The sequence below is a fragment of the Dromaius novaehollandiae genome, chromosome 25, assembly GCF_036370855.1.
Source record: "Dromaius novaehollandiae isolate bDroNov1 chromosome 25, bDroNov1.hap1, whole genome shotgun sequence".
Lineage (NCBI taxonomy): Eukaryota > Metazoa > Chordata > Aves > Casuariiformes > Dromaiidae > Dromaius > Dromaius novaehollandiae.
The window spans coordinates 503,902-522,590 of NC_088122.1; the positions used below are offsets into that span (position 1 = coordinate 503,902).

General features: G+C 68.2%; 1 protein-coding gene across 1 annotated transcript; it reads left to right on the forward strand.

The window, feature by feature from the left end:
* The first annotated feature begins 2,852 nt into the window (after nt 1–2,852).
* HCN2 (hyperpolarization activated cyclic nucleotide gated potassium and sodium channel 2) lies at nt 2,853–16,936 on the forward strand. Its single transcript, XM_064497266.1, has 8 exons — nt 2,853–3,367; nt 8,360–8,783; nt 11,975–12,136; nt 13,337–13,555; nt 14,249–14,395; nt 14,848–15,088; nt 15,306–15,470; nt 15,837–16,936. The coding sequence occupies exons 1-8, from the start codon at nt 2,928–2,930 to the stop codon at nt 16,787–16,789; spliced, it is 2,751 nt and encodes a 916-aa protein (XP_064353336.1). The 5' UTR covers nt 2,853–2,927; the 3' UTR covers nt 16,790–16,936.
* The last annotated feature ends 1,753 nt before the right edge of the window (nt 16,937–18,689 follow it).

The following is an 18,689-nucleotide window of genomic DNA, read 5'->3' on the forward strand; positions in this document are numbered from 1 at the left end:
TGCTTCTCTGAGCAATTGTTTTTCTCTCTCCCTGCTCTTCCCTGTGAGAGCAAAGGTGCGAGGCCTTTGCTTGCTTTGCACACAGCCGGGTGCCCTCTGAGGGCTCTTCGGGGGGAGGGGGAAATGTCCCTTTCCTGCTTACAAAGCGCGGAGTTGAGCTGAGCCTGCTTTTGTCAGTGCTCCTGTCCTTGGAGTGAGGTGGTGGCAGCTGCAGCTGTTGGCTGGAAAAAACCCACATGTGTCCGTGTACACACACACAGAAACACGTACACACAGGTACGCACACGTGTGTGCGTTCCTAGCAGGCCAAAGACCCCCCTGCCTGGCTGGGGAGCGCGGCCCAGCCTTCTGAGCGCGAGCCATGGCCTTGCGGCCTCACCCTGAAACCAAACACTTTCTCCCTGCTTGGGCAGGGGTGGTTGGGAAGCGTGGCTGACTGCAGGGCCTTGCCCAAGGAGCCGCCGCGGGCAGTGCCAGGTAGGTCTGGGAGCGGTTTGTACAGCCCGTGCCCTGGCCTGGGCCCAGCTTGATAACATCTCTGTTGTCTTGGTGCGTCGGCAGCCAGCGCTGCCCCGGGGCTGCCCAGGCAGCGTGGCTCTGCTGCACGTAAGTGGGTTATGCAAGCCCTTTCGCAGCCTGCCTCATGCTTGCGGGTACCGTCCTGGTGAAAAATCAATGCATGGCTTAATTTCTTTGATGAGGATTATGGGTCCTGCCTGACCCTGCTCCGGGTCCACAGCACAAAGCCCCGTTTGTGTCTTTTGTTCGGCAGGGCTGGCGCAAGGGTGCCTCAGGCCGGGAGCTGCGGAGGGGGACGCGGCGGCGTGGTGCTGCTCCCGGCTGGGCCCGCCGCCAGCGAGCCGAGGCACGGCCTGCGCGCTGGCCGCCGCTCCCGTGCTGCGTAGCCCCGAGGAGCCGCGCTGTGCTCGGACAGCGTGGGCCAGGGCCCTGTCCCCGCTCTGAGGACGTGCAGCCTCTTGCCGCTGGCTCCCCACGGACAACAGCCCTGAGCTGCTGACTTGCTGCTGTGTCACTCGTTCGCCCCAGCATCTCCAGCCTCCCACTCGAATCTAACACGGTCTTGGCTCTTGGGATGCTGTTTGCTCCCTCCAGGGAAGGAGAGGGCTCCTCTGTGGACTTGGATCAGGTCGAAGCGGGAGGGGAATTTGCTGTTCTGGTGGATGCGCTGCCTGCGCTTCGGCAGACGGAGCAAGGGGGATGCGACGGGGAGACTTGCTGCAGAGCCTCCCGTGGCCCGGAGCGCTGCTTCCCGGGCACCCTCCGCCCGCGGTGCCCAGCGGGCTGCCCGCCCCGGCTGGCGGCTCCCGGAGACGCGCCGGGCCCGGCCGAGGCACCGCGGGCACCAGCCCGTGCGCTGCCCGGCTGCGCTGCTGCCCAACGGGCACCAGGTGGTGCCGCCCGCCGCGGAGCGCAGCACCGGCACCGGCACCGGCACCGCGCCGGGCGCAGGGAGCCCCGGGAGCCGCCGGGGCGCAGAGCCGTGCCGGGAGGCTGCCGCTGGACGTTTGGTCTGCTGCGGTGGGTCCTCAGCGCCTGGCCCTTTGCGGGCGCTCAGGGGTTCCCAGCCTCCCTCGCCCTGCTGCCGTCCTGGCCGTCTCGGGCTGGGAAGCGGCGCAGGAGCGAAGTTGTTGGTGCCGGTGGTGGGGCGCGAGCACCCCTGTCCCGGGGCGCCGGTCCCGGGGTTCGTCCCTCCGGCCCCTTCCCCGTCCCGGTGGTTCCTCCCGGCCCCCGCCAGCCCCGGCCCTGCGGAGGGGCTACGAGGAGAAACCTATCAGTGGGATATTTATATCCCGGGTTCAGGTTCGGCCGGCGGCGCTGGCAGGGGGAGGGATGGGCCCATCGCTAGGGCGCAGCAGCCCTTGGTTGCCTTTAAAAATAGCAGGGGAGGCTCGTGCTCGCAGCCGCTGCGGCTCGCTGTCGCCAGCGGGACGAGGGGAAGCAGCGCTCAGCTCGGCGGCGGGGGGAGAGCGGGAGCCGCGCGGGGCCGCGGCGGGGGGGGCGCGGGGGCATCCCCGGGTGCACGAGCCCCCCGCATCCGGCCCCCGGCCCCCCACCCGGGCCGCTCTGCCCGGGGCAGCGTCTCCAGGCGACCCCCGTGGCGCCGCGGGCCTCGAAGCCCCCTGCGGCCGCGCGGCCCCTCCCCGTCCCCGTCCCCGTGCCCGTCCCCGTGCCCGTGCCCGTGCCCGTGCCCGCTCGTCCCTGGAGAAGCCGCCGGGGTGCCGCACCAGCGTGGAGGAGGCGGCCCCCATCTTCCCCGCCTAGGTTAAACCTCCCCCTCCGCCCTCCCGAAACGGCGGAGGGTCCCGGCGGGGCGAGGAGGGCGGCGATGGCCGCGCCGGGGGGGCCGGGCCCGGCCTCAGCTCCCTGCAAACGCCCGCTGTCGCCTCCGTCCTGGTGCTCGCCGGTGCCCGGGCCTCGGCCGGGCCGGGGGGGCTGCGCTGCTGCGGGAGCCGGGACCCCTGGGGGAGCCGGGACCGCTGAGGTGGCCTGGAGCCCTCCGAGGTGGCCGGGACCCCCGGGGAGAGCTGGGGACCTCTTGGGGCGACTGAGGCCTGCTGAGGTGGCCCGGAGCCCGGAGCCCTCCGAGGTGGCCGGGACCCCCGGGGGGACTGGAACAGCCTGGGGGGATCCGGGGGCCTCCTGGGGGGACCGAGACCCGCTGAGGTGGCCTGGAGCCCGGAGCCCTCCGAGGTGGCCGGGACCCCTGGGGAAGCCGAGCTCCCGGCGCCAGCGGGGGACGCTGCGGAGCCGGCCCGGCCCCTGCCCGGCCCCCGGCCCGGCCCCCGCCCGGCCCCCGGCCCGCCCCGGCCCGGCCCCCGCCCGGCCCCCGGCCGCTCCGCCCCGCCCCGGCCCGGGCGCGGCGGGCGCCACTCGGCCGCCGGTGTCTCGGCGGCGGCGGCGGCAGGATGCGGGCGGGCCGCGGCGCGGAGGCGGCGGCGGCCGAGGAGGAGGCGGCGGCGGCGGCGGCGGCGGGCGAGGGCCCGAAGCGCGGCGGGGCGGCGGGGCGGGCGCGGGGCCGCGGCAAGGGCTCGCCCAACGGCGAGTGCCGCCGCGGGGAGCCGCCGCGCAGCCCCGGCGCCGAGCCGCCGCGCGAGCCCAAGGTCTCCTTCTCCTGCGGCGGCGGCGGGGCCAAGGCGGCCGAGGAGGGCGCGGGCGAGGAGGCGGGCGGCGAGGAGGCCCGCGGCAGCCAGGCCAGCTTCATGCAGCGGCAGTTCGGGGCCATGCTGCAGCCCGGCGTCAACAAGTTCTCGCTGCGGATGTTCGGCTCGCAGAAGGCGGTGGAGCGCGAGCAGGAGCGCGTCAAGTCGGCGGGCGCCTGGATCATCCACCCCTACAGCGACTTCAGGTGCGGCCGCGCCGGGGCGCGGGGGGGGCGGCCCGGGGGGGCCTCGGCCGGCCGCGAGAACCGGGGGGCCCGGGCCCGGCTCCCCCGAGGGGGCCGCCGCCGCTTCCCCGGCGCGGCTCGGGGAGGCCCCCGGGGCCGGGGCCGGGGCCGGTACCGGCCCGGGGGCGCCGCCAGCGCCTGGGGCTCCGGGGCCGGTGGGGGGGGCCGGGGCGAGTCCCCGTCCCGGCCGGGGGGGCGCCAGGCCCTGCCGGCGGCCCCCGGCGCGGGGTCCCGCACGCTCCCGAAGGGGCGTCCGCAGCGGCCCGGGCATCGCCCGGCTCCGGCTCCGGCTCCGGCTCCGGCTCGGGCTCCGGCTCCGGCTCGGGCTCGTCCGCCCCCGCGGGGCCGGCGCGGTCCCTGGGGGTCCCGAGGGCCGGGGGGGCCGGGGGGGCCGCGGGGCGGAGCGGCGCCCCGAGCTGCCCGCCCGCAGCCCGCGCGACCTTGGGGATCGGCCCCTCCCGGGGCCTGCGACGCCCCCGCCGCCGGGCCCGGCCCCGGCTCCGCGCCTGGAGGCCGCGTGGCGTGAAGGAGCCGCCGCTCAGCCGGGAGCCGCAGGGAGCATCGCTGCCTCGTCGCGGTCTAAGATGTGCGAGACAAACAAGATCGGCTCAGGGCAGGGCTGAGAGCCCCACGGCGAGGACCCCCTCTGCCCCCGCACCTCGGGATGTGCTTCTATGGGTTTCGCGTTGGTCGTCTCCTCAAAGGAAAAAAAATTGCATATATCCAGTAATGATAATGGAGCGTGAACCCGGTGGTGTTTGCCCTGCAAAGCCCATTTGCTCATCTTAAGATAGAAAATCACTTCCCATCTGCATATGTGACATCATTTCATAAGCGTTTAGAGATCCTAGCGCCTCATGGACTCAGTGCTGTAATTCAAGCAAAATTAAGGGCGGCAGATTTGCTCCAGGAACAAAAGTTGCTATTTACATAAATATTGAATTATTAGGAAGTAGCAGGGGTGGCTGTTTCAGATCACGAGTTGCAAATCCGATAAAAGAAACCTTGTAAGATGTGTGCCGAAGTAGACAATGTCAAGCAGAGCCACCTCATTGCTGGGTGCCATGTTCAGCTGTGTTATCTGTCTTCTCCACTTCTGCTCTTTATTGATGGAAAACCAGAAAGGACTAGCATTGCCTTTTGCGTGATTTTTTTTGGCGTTGCTGCAGCTGGGATATTGTCCTTGGAGCAGGGGCCTGGGGCGGGCTGCCTGGGGTCTAGCCCTGGTTCGTCAGTGACTTTGGGCATACGGCTGGTCTAGGTCCCGTCTTTACTTCTCTTTAGATACATGAAAGCGAGGCGGGAGAGTGACGAGGGGAAGGGGCGGGGAGGCGGGCAGGGGGCAGCGGGGTGACACGAAGCGCTGCCTCGAAGGCAGCAGCACCCGCGGGGTCGGAGCCGAGGCGGCGTCTGGTAGCTTCTCACCGCGGGGCCGGACGCTGCCAGGGGAGGTGCAGGAGCCCCGTGTCACCGGGTTACGGGCGATCTACCGCCACGTTTGATCCCTTCCTCCTCTTCCGTGGAGACTTGCATAAGCCTGGAAGGAGGGACTGAGCCCGGGAAGGTTGCTAGATTAGTAATGTGAGCGCGGCACAGCGGATGATTCAGTCGTGGTGGTGGTGCGTGCCTCTCCTCCATCAGCGAGCGCTGGCGGATGCGGAGACGCCCGGCCTTCCTCCCCGCGAGCCCGCAGCGTCGTAGCCTCCGCGTAACGCAGGGTTGGCGCCGAACCCGCCTGGGTTGCGTGATTTTATCGCTGGTGGATTTGTGTTGCGAATATGGCACCTTGCCTGAGTCGGGGGCGAAGTCGCACCCAGAACGTGCGTGTCCAGTGCTGCTTGGCCGGAGCCTCTTTCCCGGGTTTAAAATGGTTCCTGTGGCCGTGCCGCTGCTGGATGGCTTCAGCGATGCGTTCACGGCTCTGCCAGGACTCCTCGCAGAGGGCCCTGGGCTCTCCAGGCTGCTGCTGCTCCCCGTGGGCACGCCGCAAATGCCACCTCGCTACGCGCGTGCTGATGATCCCGTTACTGCTGTTATCTCTCACGGCAGTGACAGGGGAACTGTGCTCCCACTCTGCAGAATTAACGTAGGGCAGTCGGACTTGATAGATGGCCGAAAGCCGTAGCTTATTCATCAGGAAAATACGGCTGTGACTATTGTTTTGGGGGTTGTTTTGAAGGTTTGGGTCTCTGCTATTCTTTCCTGAGTCCTGAGCATTTTGCAAAGCTTTTATCCTCCCCCCTCCCGAGGGAGGCTTTTCCTGGGAGAGCGATACCAGTGATTTATCGCAACTGGTTATTCTGAAACGCACGGTTGCATATTGGCGGTTTTGGCACCATATTTCCCTGCTCTGTCTGTGCTAGGGCTAAACTTCTGCATTTGGCTTCTTAACCCACTTTTAAAAGTGACCTCTTTTTTTAGAATCCGAGTATTTGCTCCGAGTTCGTAAAGCACCGACCCAGCGCAGCTCCCGCGGCCCGGCTTGGCCGTGGCCACGCGGGTCCCCTGCTCTCGGGGCAGCTCGGGCCGCAGCACCGGCCCCGGGGCACCTCCTGCGACGCAGCCCGGGGCCTCACGCCCCGGAGCCCTCGTCCGTCCCGGCCGGCTGGCGATGTCGGTGGGCGATTACCGGGTAAACTGGGTAACTGTGAAGGGGAAGGACGCGTTGCACCGAGCAGGGTGGCTGGGTTGTGCCTTGAGCCACCCCAAGAGCTGGAGCGGCGTCTGAGCCGAGCTGGGACGGCCCCGGAGGTCCCGGAGACGGTGTCCCGCCTGGCCCTGCTCTGGCACCAGCCTGGGCAGCGCCAGGTCTCGGAGGGCTCCGAGGATTCCTCCTTCTCTCCCGCGCTCCGAGGCGGTAGCAGCCGTGGGGGGGGAAGGGGCTCGCTCGAACGGCAGTCGTGGCTGCCCCGCGCCTCTCCCACCTCGCGGTTTCCTCCGCGCTGGGGCATCTCTGCAGAGCCGCGGGCTCCCGGGGCTTCGGCTCCCGGCCCCGGGGGAAGAGGGGAGCCGCGGCGACGCGCCCGCGGGGCGGGGGGGCCTGGGTCTGCCGGCGCTCGTGGCGGCAGCGCTGCCGCGGGCGTTAGGGGGTCGCGACCGCTGCGCCGGGCTGTGGGCGCAGCACGGGGAAGAGGAGCGTTGGTCCCCGCTCCCAGAACATTGGCCTTCAGCATCTCCCGTCATCGTCGCTGGCTCAATTAGGTCAGAAGCAAGGGGGGGGGGGTGCCAAGGAGCCTAATATAATTTGTTTTCAGATATTTTTAGTAGCCTAGACTGGATCTTTTCTTCTATGCACGTGCTGCCCTGCAAGGAGGGAGCCGTTGGCGTTGCACCCAGGTCTCCTGAGAGGCTGCACAGACTCGGGCTTCTTTACGAGTGTCCGTGTGTGTTGGGGGGGGGGCGGGGGGGACCAGCACCGGTTTGTCTTTCTCAGCAGGCCAAATCCTGCCCTGGCTCTGCCAGATTGCGAAGGGATTTGAGCCAGCGGAGTTTTGCCCAGCTGGCGCGGTTATTTAATCTTCGTTCTTCGCAGCTCCGCGTGGCTAATGCCCCCCCGGGACTTGCCTGGTGAATCGGGGTCAGTTTGAGCGAGAGCAGCGGCGGCTGGGCGGGAGCTCGCGGGACGCGGCACGGCCGGGTGCTGCCGCTCGGGTCCCTCCGGGCCGGGCCGGGCCGGGCCAGCTCCCCGCTCACCCCCCCCCCTCCCCGCAGCTCGCCCCGGGGGCGCCGCGCTGCCGCGGCCCGTCGTGAAGTCGCGATTGTGCAGCCGTGACATCACTCGCGGTTGCCATGGAAATGCCTCGCACGGGAAGGTGTCATTGGAGGAAGGTCGCGCCTGGGCGCAGGGCTCCCTCCCGTCCCGGGGGCCGCGGGGGGCGCGGGCGGCTCGGGCCCCCCCGCTCCCGCGGCGCTGGGGCACCGGCGGCCGCTTTCCGCCCCGGGAGCCCGCGGGGATCCCCCCCGGCGCGGCCGGGCCCCGGGCGAGTCCCTCGGGACGGGGCTGCCGGGCTCGGCTTCGACCTTGCGGGCGCCCGGAAAGGTCGTTGGTGGCCTGGGAGACGGGGCCGAGGGGCAGGGGGAGAGAGGAGCGCTAAGGCGGGGAAGGGCGCTGGAGACGCGCGGGGGGCAGCGGCAGCCCGGCCCCCCCCCGCCCCCCCCCCCCCCCCCCGGTCTGCCCGAGGTTGCAGCGCTGCTGCTCCAGCTGCAGTCGTACGTGATTCCCCGCGCCCGCAGCAGCTGCCGCGTCCCGCAGCCGCGTCCGGCCCGGCCCGAGGGAGGAGCGGGGGGGCGGCTCCGGCTCGCCGGGCTCGGTCGCCCTCCTCGGGAAGGACCCCCCGCCGGGGCTCCCGATGGAGGCGGCCGGGCCGCTGCGCCCGCTTCCCGCCGAGCCGGCCGGAGCAGAGGGGAGGCGGGTGCCCAGCCCGGGCCGTACCGGACCGCCCCAGAGCCGCCGTGCAGCTCGGCGCCGGGGGATTTCCCCCCCCGCTGCCTGGCCTGGCCTGGCCTCCTTCTCCCCCCGTTTTGGGACTTGCCCGGTTCTTGATGCCTGCACAGAGCAACCTGCAGTAAAACGAGCACAGCAGAGCAGCCCCCGGAGCAGGGGCCTTGGGCCTCATCCTGCCCCCCCTCCCCACCTTGCCCAGCCCTGGTTGGGCCGGGCGGGACCGTGCTGGCCGGCAGGATCGGACCCAGGGGGTGGTTTGGCAGAGAGGAGCAGGGATGTGCTCCTTGGGGAAGGGAGAGGGGTGCGAAGAGGGGAGCCCCGTGCCCTGGGTCCGTCCGGGCACGGCAGCCGTGGCCTGCGCGGTGGAGAGGTGCCGGCCCTGCGGCGGTGGACGGGGCGGCGTCCGTGGGCCTCGCTGTGCCGGGGGGAGGCTGGCAGACCGCCGGGCTGCCCTTCGGCGGGGGGGCCGCAGGGCGTCGGTGACCCCCCGCCATCCTCTCCTTCTCCAGGTTCTACTGGGACTTCACAATGCTGCTCTTCATGGTGGGCAACCTGATCATCATTCCCGTGGGCATCACGTTCTTCAAGGAGGAGACCACGGCACCCTGGATCGTGTTCAATGTGGTCTCCGACACCTTCTTCCTCATGGATCTGGTCCTGAACTTCCGGACGGGGATCGTCATTGAGGACAACACGGAGATCATCCTGGACCCTGAGAGGATCAAGAAGAAGTACCTCAAGACCTGGTTTGTGGTGGACTTTGTCTCCTCCATCCCTGTGGACTATGTCTTCCTCATCGTGGAGAAGGGCATAGACTCGGAGGTGTACAAAACGGCCCGTGCCCTCCGCATCGTCCGCTTCACCAAGATCCTCAGCCTCCTGCGGCTCCTCCGCCTCTCCCGGCTCATCCGCTACATCCACCAGTGGGAGGAGGTAAGGGCGGTGGCTGGGGCGCGGGGGCTGGCCGGGCTCTGCGCCGGGGTCTCTGCTCCGATGGCAGCAGGACGAGCTCGAATACACCGCGGTGCTCGGGGAGCTCGAGCAGAGTCGCCTGGCACCTCTCTGGCTTCGTCTCTTCGACAGAGAGCTGGAGCCCAGCTCCGGGTCTGGGAGATGCTATGGAGCCGGGAATGGCCATGGAGCTGGGAATGGCCATGGAGCCGGGAATGGCCCTGGCCGGACCCTGCTGCCTGTGGGGCACCGGGAGCTGCCAGAGGAGCCAGCGACAGGCGGGTTGAACGGCGTCTGCTGGGAGTTAGTCCCTGCTTGCGAGGGGGTCTGGCTGTGCACCTCCCCGGGGGAGGAAGGGCTCTGGGCATCCCTCTGCTTCCCTCCGCCGTGCCCGCAGCGTGAGAGGGCTCTGTGTCTGCTCCAGCACAGTCAGTCCCGCTGGTCCCGCTGGCTCCTCCGGGCCCGCCGAGCGCGGGGGCCGCGCTGTGCCCCGTGCGTGTGCCGTGCCCGGGCTGCGCGTTGCCGCCCCGTGGGATCGCACGTCTCACGCTGGCAGACACGCGGCCCCATGCTCCGTCAGCGACCGGGCTGCGTCCTGTGCCCGGGCTCCTCTGCAGACAGGGCGGACGGCTGCCAAGGAGGGCGGAGAAGTCCTTGTCCCCGCTCTCCTTTAGCTCCCTTCCCGGCGCAGACCCTGGGACGGCTGTCGCTGCGGCCGGGCCGTCTGGGCTGGGGGCGGCCGGGGCGGGCGTCTGCCCCGGGGAGGGAGGCAGGGCGGGCGGGTGCACCGGGGCTGCGTGGGCTGCCAGGGCCTTGCCTTTGTGTCTGGGCACGGCGCGCTCAGCTCTGCCGTGCAGCTCTTGTGCGTAGGCTGGAGTCTCCTGACAGCTCTGAGGGACTGGGTTCTGCAGGTGCTCGCTGCAGCGTTCGGAGCAGCGTGTGCATGCGCGTGCATGTGTGTGTGTGTGTGTGTGTGTGTGTGTGTGTGTGTGTGTGTGTGTGTGTGTGTGGTGGGAAGGTGAGAGGCCTCTGTCCCCGCTCCGCGGCTGCCGCGCTTTGTCCTGGGTCCAGCCGTGTCTCCGCTCCGCTGGGCAGGCGGCGGCACCGGCTCGAGCAGGGCGAGGGCTCCGCTGCCCGAGCCGCGCTGCAGGCATCTGCAGTGCAGAGTCCGAGCGTGGTGACAGCAGCTCCAGAGGTCACGGCAGGGAGCCGGACCCTCTCCCGTGCCTCCTTTCCCACCGACCCCCGGCCTGGCAAAGCCTCTGCGAGCCGGCGGGGCTGCGGGCTGGGAGCGTGTGTCCGGCAGCCCCGCAGCTGCGCCGGTGCAAGCGGAGAGCAGCCTGGGTGCTGAGCTGAAGGTCTCCGCCAGCCACCGCTGAGGGAAGGGGGGAGGCTCTCGCCGTCCTCCCCGTGCTCTCTGCTTGCACTGCTGGCTGCTGCGGAGGCAGCGACCCGGCTCCGCGGCCCTGCCGGCCCCGGGGGGCTGCCCTTCGCCTGAGCTGGGCTCCTGCCGCCCCCAGCCCCGGCCCTGCTGGGCCACGGTCAAAGTGGGGACGGTGCTTGGAGTGACCGGGGCAGGAAGGCTCTGGGGGTCTGACTGTCCTGGTCCGGCATCGTGGAGGGGAATCACCCGGCCCCCTGCGCAATCAGGATATAGCAGGGCTCCGTCGCTTGACCTTAGCCTTCGTGCCTGGCTCCTGCTCCTGTTCGTAGCCAAGCTGTGGGGGCAAACAGCAGCTCGAGTGCAAGCCCCAAGCGCCTCTTCCGTCTCCAGGCTTCCCCGCTCCGTTTCCATGGCCGTGGCCTTGAGGAGGGGGGGCAGGTTTGGTGTCACCCCTGGGTGCACGGTGCACAGGCTGGCGCGGGTGCAGCCCTGCGCTGCAGCGGCCGGGGACGGGGCTGGCAGAGCGATGCTGGGGCCGGGGCCGGGGCTGGGGCCGGTTCTCCCTGTGCTGCGGCTTCTCCGTGGCTCCACCTTCCCGGACACGCTGGGCTGCAGGAGATGGATGAGTCCGTCCCAGCGGGTGCCTGATGCCCTGCAGGGAGAGGGTTTCCCGTGGGAATAACCCGCCTCGCTCTGCGGGCAGGAGCGCGCCAGGCCTGGCGGTGCTGGTGCCGGCGGTCCGCGAGAGCCGGGGCAGCGGGAGGGTGATGCCTGCAGCTGCCAGGCTCGTGCTGCAAGCGAAGAGGATGTTTAATGAGGAGATGCCTGCGGAAGCGTGGGCCTCCACCCACCGCTCCACAGCCGCGGGCTGGGGAAGCCGGTGTTGTATTATCGGGCAGGGCAGGGCGGTGAGATGGCAGCCCGGGGCGAGTGCTCTGTGCACCCGTACGGCACGCCGGGTCAGACCTGCGTCCCCAGCTCCGTCGGGCTGCATCCCCGCAGCTCCCGCAACGTGCCGTGTCCCCGCCTGCGAGGAGGCACCGGCTCCCGTGCAGCTGCACTGGGAGGTTTTTGTCTGCCCCGTCCCGGCAGTCGCTGCTCCTGCAGCAGCAGCTCCAGCCCCGCACGGGGCGGCTCCTTTCAAGGCCGCTGGCGCGGGCCCGTGGACCGGCTCCGTCCGCAGGAGCCTTGGGGCTGTGCCTGGGCCACCCCTGCTCCGCTCCCCCTTCCATCCCGTGGAGGGACCGGCTCGCCCCTCCGCCGGCGCCAAGAGCGCCTGCTGCTCCCTGCGCACCCCGGGCTCCGGCTCGTCCTCACCGAGGATCTCGGCCGTTAGCGCTTTCCGGTGCGACGCTCGGAGCTCCCCGGCCAGCTATAAATAGGCAGGCGGAGCGCAGCCGTTTGGGGAGACGGGCTGGGCCAGGCATTAATGGCTATTTGTTTCGGCCAAGGCTGCGCAGGTCAAGCCCTTGCACTTGGAGCGCTGCCACGGCTCTGCCTGTCGGCGAGGGGCCCCGGGGCGCTGGGGCTGCGGGCAGCGGTTCAGATTTGGGCTGGGACGAGCAGTTGCTGGAAGCAGCAGGGCTCCTCTTGGGTGACAGCTGGGATTATTGTGCTCAGTTTATCCAGGGAAAATCTGGGGGGCCCCGGCCATGCTGGGTGCCAGGCGGGCAGAAGGGGGTACCCGGGTCCTGCCTCTGGCCGGGTGCAGCCCCGGCGCTGCTCCGAGCGCCCTGGCGCAGCTGCGGAGCTGAGACGCCCTGCCCTGACCCGACCCCTCCGCTTTCAGATTTTCCACATGACCTACGACCTGGCCAGCGCGGTGATGAGGATCATCAACCTCATCGGCATGATGCTGCTGCTGTGCCACTGGGACGGCTGCCTCCAGTTCCTGGTGCCCATGCTGCAGGATTTCCCCCAGAACTGCTGGGTCTCCATCAACGGGATGGTGGTGAGTGCCGGGGTGCCGGGCTCGCTCCCGGAGCGCTGCTGGCAGCGGTCGAGCCCCTCTCCCTGGCTGGCTGCGTCCCTCTCCGAGGGCTCCCCGGTTTGCAGGATCTCCGTCGCTCCCAGCCGGCTCGGCCCGTCCCCTCCTGCGGCAGGTGGGCAGGCTGGGTGGGCTGCTGGCTTGCTGCTGCCTGGGTTATGGGCTAGGAGGGCTGGGAAGCCGATAAACAAGCTCATCCCGGGGACAGTGTCCCTGGCAGAGCAGGAGGTCTCTCAGGACTTTGGGGGGGGGCAGATCGATCGCAGGCAGGAGGAAGATGCTGACAGAGCTCTCAGCCCCATTCCTTGCCTCTTCCTCCCTTCTCATTAGCAACAAAGCTGCCATTAATAAATAATGGGACATATTTTTAATTGCACCGTCTCAGGCCTGCAGCCTGGTACAAATGGCTCTTCTCCCTCCTCTTTTTCCTCTAGCTTTCTCCCTCCATCCAGCTCTTTCCCGTTTGGCCTGCGTTCCTCTGGTTGTTTCCCTTTCTGTCCTCTTCTTGCACTTCTCTTTCTCCTGCTGCTTCACTTCAGGGGAGCTGAGGCTCCATGTGAGGCTGGACCTGGGAGACTCAGGCCAGTGATCCCGGCTCCATCATCCCTTCCTTCCCTGCTGCTGCTCCCCACCTGCCCCATCTCTTCCAGCCGGCTGCCCCCTTCTCTGCCCCAGCCCCCAGCGGTGTCTCTCAGCTCCCACACACCGTTCCGGCAATAACTCGGTGGTTTCCAGGCACAGGGGATTTCTGCATTTTGGTAAATCAGTTAAAAAAGAAAGACAGTACATCAAGCGAAGCCAGGCAGGAAGGTGAAGTGGCGCGAGGGGCTGGGCTGAGTGATGCTGCGATCGGAGCGCAGGGATGCGGGATTGCCGTGGGCCCCACAGGACCAACCCCAGCTGCAGCCAGGGCCTGCTGTGGGTATTTGTCTGTCCACGGTGAGACTGATGGAAGGAAAAGACACATCGCATTGCTCGGTGCTCTTGGGAGATGCTAGCAGAGAAACTGGCTCATCAGCCAGGCCTGAGGAATGCAGCACTGAATCTGGCTGTGCTTTGTACCCGAATGTGCATGTGCACGCAAACGCTCACGCGCAAGCAGCTGTGCATCCACCACCGAGGCAGCTTCCCCGCGAGCTGATTGCTGCTGTTGTCTCGCTGCAGAACGACTCGTGGAGCGAGCTGTATTCCTTTGCCCTCTTCAAGTCGATGAGCCATATGCTCTGCATCGGCTACGGGAAGCAGGCGCCTGAGAGCATGACGGATATCTGGCTCACGATGCTGAGCATGATCGTGGGGGCCACCTGCTACGCCATGTTCATCGGCCACGCGACGGCCCTCATCCAGTCGCTGGACTCCTCCCGGCGCCAGTACCAGGAGAAGGTAGGGCCGGGCCCTGGCCGTGGCCGCGCGGTCCTGCCCTGGCCCCTGCCCGGCCACCGCAGCCTGCCCTGGCGCAGCCGCGTCTGCAGGGAGGCAGCAGGACACGGGCGTGAGCCGGACAGAGCGCTGGCTCTTCCCGGATAACTGCTGTCCTGGGGACAGAGCGGGGGGCTGATCTCCAGCTCAGGCCTTGCTGTCCTGGGGACAGAGCGGGGGGCTGATCTCCAGCTCAGGCCTTGCTGTCCTGGGGACAGAGCGGGGGGCTGATCTCCAGCTCAGGCCTTGCTGTCCTGGGGACAGAGCGGGGGGCTGATCTCCAGCTCAGGCCTTGCTGTCCTGGGGACAGAGCGGGGGGCTGATCTCCAGCTCAGGCCTTGCTGTCCGGGGGACAGAACGGGGGGGGGGGGGGGGGGGGGGTTGATCTCCAGCTCAGGCCTTGCTGTCCTGGGGACAGAACGGGGGGGGGGTTGATCTCCAGCTCAGGCTTTGCTCTGCCTGACCTGGATGAGGGCCCTGCACAGGGACCCATCGTCGGGGAGGGACCGAGGGCCAGCGCTGTCTGTGGCGATGGGACCGCGTCACCAGCGCTGGGGACCTGCACGGAGAGGCCGCGGGCTGCAGCGTGGGCTGCCTGGCTCCGGCCGTGGCTCGGGGCGCCCGGCCGGGCTGTGCCGACACCCGTCTCTCCCGCAGTACAAGCAAGTGGAGCAGTACATGTCCTTCCACAAGCTGCCCGCCGACTTCCGCCAGAAGATCCACGACTACTACGAGCACCGCTACCAGGGCAAGATGTTCGACGAGGACAGCATCCTGGGCGAGCTCAACGAGCCCCTGCGGGAGGTAAGGGCCCTCCCCACTGCTGCAGCGCTGGCGGCAGGACGCGGCTGCCGGGGCGGCCCCGAGCCCGCGGTGAGGAAAGGAGCCCTCTGCTCTGCGCCCTGGGGTGAGGCTGTGGCTCCCACGCCAGCTCCTGCAGCGCGAGTGTGCTTTTTTTTGGGGGGGGGGGGGGCCTTTTTGGGAAGGGGGGGGTATTGAGGACCTCTTGCTCTGGCTTTGTGCCTCCATGCACCTGTGTGTGACTGTGTCCATGCACAGTTATGTCTGTGAGTGTGCACGTGTGTGTGTGTGTGTACGTGTGTGTGTGTGTGTGTGTGTGTGTGTGTGTGTGTGTGTGTGTGTGTGTGTGTGTGTGTGCGTGCGTGTGCGCATACATGTGTGCGCGTGCGCCTGCCCTGGGGGCCTGCGTCCCTCCCCCGGTGGTTCCCTCACCCCCTTCTCCTCTTCCCCTGCAGGAAATCGTGAACTTCAACTGCCGCAAGCTGGTGGCCTCGATGCCGCTGTTCGCCAACGCAGACCCCAACTTCGTCACGGCGATGCTCACCAAGCTGAAGTTCGAGGTGTTCCAGCCGGGCGACTACATCATCCGCGAGGGCACCATTGGCAAGAAGATGTACTTCATCCAGCACGGGGTGGTCAGCATCCTCACCAAGGGCAACAAGGAGATGAAACTCTCCGACGGCTCCTACTTCGGAGGTGAGTGCTGTGGGGGGACCTGCTGGCTGCTTCTCCCCTTGGTCCTGAGCCTCCCGGGGTCTGCGAGAGCCCCTGGGAATCCTGCACTGCCGTGGGGTGCCCAGGGCTCCATGGTTCCTGCTCCTTAGTCTTGGTGTGCGTCTCTCCTGGGGTTTCTGGTCCTTGGTGGCAATGTTTTGATTACAGCACTGTTTTATCCCCTCCTCTCCTGCCCCAGAAATCTGCCTGCTGACCCGCGGCCGGCGCACAGCCAGCGTCCGGGCGGACACCTACTGCCGCCTCTACTCGCTCTCGGTGGACAACTTCAACGAGGTGCTGGAGGAGTACCCCATGATGCGACGGGCCTTCGAGACCGTGGCCATCGACCGCCTTGACCGCATCGGTAGGGCAGCGAGCGCCTGCGGGGTTTGCAGCCGGCGCGGGGCTGTCCCTGCAGCCCGGGACACCGGGCACCTCCCCTGCCTGCTCTGCTGCTCGGGGCCTCTGTGCTGCTGATAAACGCCCAGAGCAGAGCGAGGGGGGACTTCTTGGGGGGGCGGAGGGGGGAATGGGCCCTGCCTGCTGTCTAGAAAAGGCTGCAGTGCACGGCAGAGGACCGGTGGCTGATGGAGGTGGCCGCAGGGATGGGTGGCAGCCGCGGGGGTGCTGAGGGGCCCAAATGGCCCTGACCGGCGCAAGGTGAGGGGGACCCGGTGTAGCCCCAGTGCTGGTGCTCAGCGTTGCCTCCGGCCTGACCCTCTCCCTGCAGGGAAGAAGAACTCGATCCTGCTCCACAAAGTGCAGCACGACCTCAACTCAGGCGTCTTCAACAACCAGGAGAACGAGATCATCCAGGAGATCGTCAAGTACGACCGGGAGATGGTGCAGCAGGCAGAGCTGCAGCAGCACACGGCCATGTACAGCCCCGTGCAGCCCCAGGTCACCTCGGCCATCGCCACCCTCCAGCAAGCCGTCGCCATGAGCTTCTGCCCGCAGATGGCCAGCCCGCTGGTGGGCTCCATGGCCCTGGGCTCGCCCCGCATGATGCGCCGCTTGCAGTACGCCCAGGCCGTGCCCGGCCCCTTCGCCGTCTCCCCGGTCCTGCTGCAGCCGAGCCCCCCGCCGCAGGCGCAGCCCCCCGTGCCGCACGCCAACCCCTCGCCCTCGCAGGACCCGGCGCGGCCCGCGGCCCTGCCCGCCTCCAGCAGCGCCTTCGCCTCGGCCGCGCCCAGCCCGCCCTGCCAAAGCCCCCTGGCCGGCCGGACGTTCGTCTACGGAGGCGCCAAGGGCCAGGGCGGCTCCCAGCTCTCCCTGAGCCAGCAGCAGGCGCCGGGCTCGCCCCCGCGGCCGGCCGTCCACAAGAGCGCGCAGGCCCTGCACACCGGCGGCCTCAGCCACGAGTCGCGGCCGCTGTCGGCCTCGCAGCCCTCCCTGCCCCACGGGCTGGCGGCGAGCGGCACCCAGAGCCCCCCGGCCTCGGCGCGCGAGTCCTCGGCCTCCATCGCGGGAGGCCAGGCTGCAGCCTCGCCGGGCGCCAGCTCCCAGCCGGGGCTGCGGGGCCAGGGGCCCGCGCGGGCGGCCCTGTCCCATCAGGCCTCCGCAGCCTCCGTGTACTCGGGGCCGCCCGCCCTGCAGCAGGACTCGGCGGCGGCCCGCAAGGATTCGGCAGGCAGCGCGCCCGACACGGACCCAGCGAAATCCAGGCTGTCTTCCAACTTGTGACCTTTGCTTCGCGCCAGCCGAGCGGGGCCGGGCGGAGGGGTGAGGGCGCTGGAGGCCGGGAGGGTCACGGAGCTGGGGGCAAGTCCCAGCTCCCCTCCTGCTCCCTGCCCCGCACGTTTCCAGCTGGGGAAGCACAGCACAGGGCCCCATCCGCCCCCCCGGCTGCCTCGCCCCTGCCGTGGCTCCAGCCCCCGCTTTTCCCATCTTCGCCAGGCACCGCAGGTCAGGGGCAGCCGCGGGGGGGCCCACGGGGGTGGGGACAGGGCCTCGCTGCCCCCACTGCGGGGGTGATGGCGAGAGGCCGGGCTGAGCCTCCTGGCTGCCTCGTCACCAACCAAAGTCTGACCCGTCTCCTGCTTCCCGTGGCAAAGCCCCATTGCCCCTGCCCTGGCTGCACCACAAAGCCACAGCTGCATCTCCCCGTGACCAACCCTGTATATGATATATAGGACCTGACTACATACCTATACGTGTGCGTCTGCAGGACACCCCCCGCTTGGGGTTTTAGGCACATGCAGGTGCGACAGCCCTGCAGCAAGCTGGCAGCCCTTGGTGCATGTCCCTGCCCCCCCCCAAACAGCGTCACAGCGCAGGGTGATGGCCGAGGACCCGGGGGGGTAAATTGTGGGGTCTGAGGTGACATTGCCTTGGGAAGGCAGGGGTGTGCGTGTGTATACATGTGCATGCACGTGTGTGTACACACGCACGCACACAGACACTCTCCCACAGCATCCTGGCCCAGCCAGCCCCCACAGGGGCCGGGGGGGTGAAGTCAACCAGCCTTCCCTTTAGGCTTACTTTTAACCTGGGTTCGGCAGTCCCTGGAAGTGACTGCATTAGGGGAGATGACAGATAAATAATTATTTAGAAATGTCAGCATTAGGACAAAACCCAGACACGGGAGTTTGAGGGGGGGGCAGGCAGCACCAGGGAGGGACCCAGGCACAGTCACCACGGGTCGGGGTGCTGGGCTGTCCCGGCTTTAAGGCTTGGGGAAGGCACGCACCGTGTGTGCAAGTGCGTCTGCACGCGTGCACGTGCCCGCACCTACAGACACGTGTGCCGTGCGTACGCCTGGCATCTCCAGCCTTCCACGTTGAATGTACGCAGCGACCCACCACCACGGGCCACGGGCCAGCCCAGCTCCCTGGAGCTGTGGAGCCAGCGGGACAGGGCCCCGCTCCAAGAATCCACCTTTCCATCCAGCCCATCCTGTGCAATAAACGTCAGCAACTGACAGTGCTACGCACGACTCTGTCTCTGCTTCTCCTTCGCCGTGGTCCCTCCCTGCTGGGGCTCCGGCTGCTCCCAGTCCCCTTCCCAGCCCGGCTCCACTGCCTGCCCCGTGCCCAGCCCTCTCGGCCCTGCCCTCGGCCGCTGCCCCAGGCTTTGTCCTTTAAAGGGCTGCTTTCCAACCAGAAAAGTGACAAGGCAAAATGCCGCCTCCGCTTGCTGGCAGCGCCATGCCTCCCCCTCCCTCCACCCCGACCTGCCCGAGACAGAGCCTGGCTGGACACCGCACGGCTGCAGCTGGGAGCAGGTTAGGAACAGGAGTCCGCCGAGCTCCAATTGCCCCAGCAGGAACAGTGTCACGAACAGCTCAGCCCAGTGCAAAAGCAGGGGCCTGGAAGGCTCCTAGCCAAAAATGCAATGGCCAAGCAGCGACAGCCCACCCTGAGCACCCTGCACTGACTGCAGCTGCATCTTACCCAGTCCGTGCTGACAGCAAATGCTGCAGGGAAGTTGTCTCCATTTCTGTTACAAAGCACTTACCAAGATGTGATGTACGCCCATGAATAACTGAAGCCCAACCATCCAGCAAAGCTGTGGCAGCCTTGGGAGACACCAGCTTCACAACAGCTTTTTGGACCCTGCTGGTGTGGGTGCACACAGCAGCAGC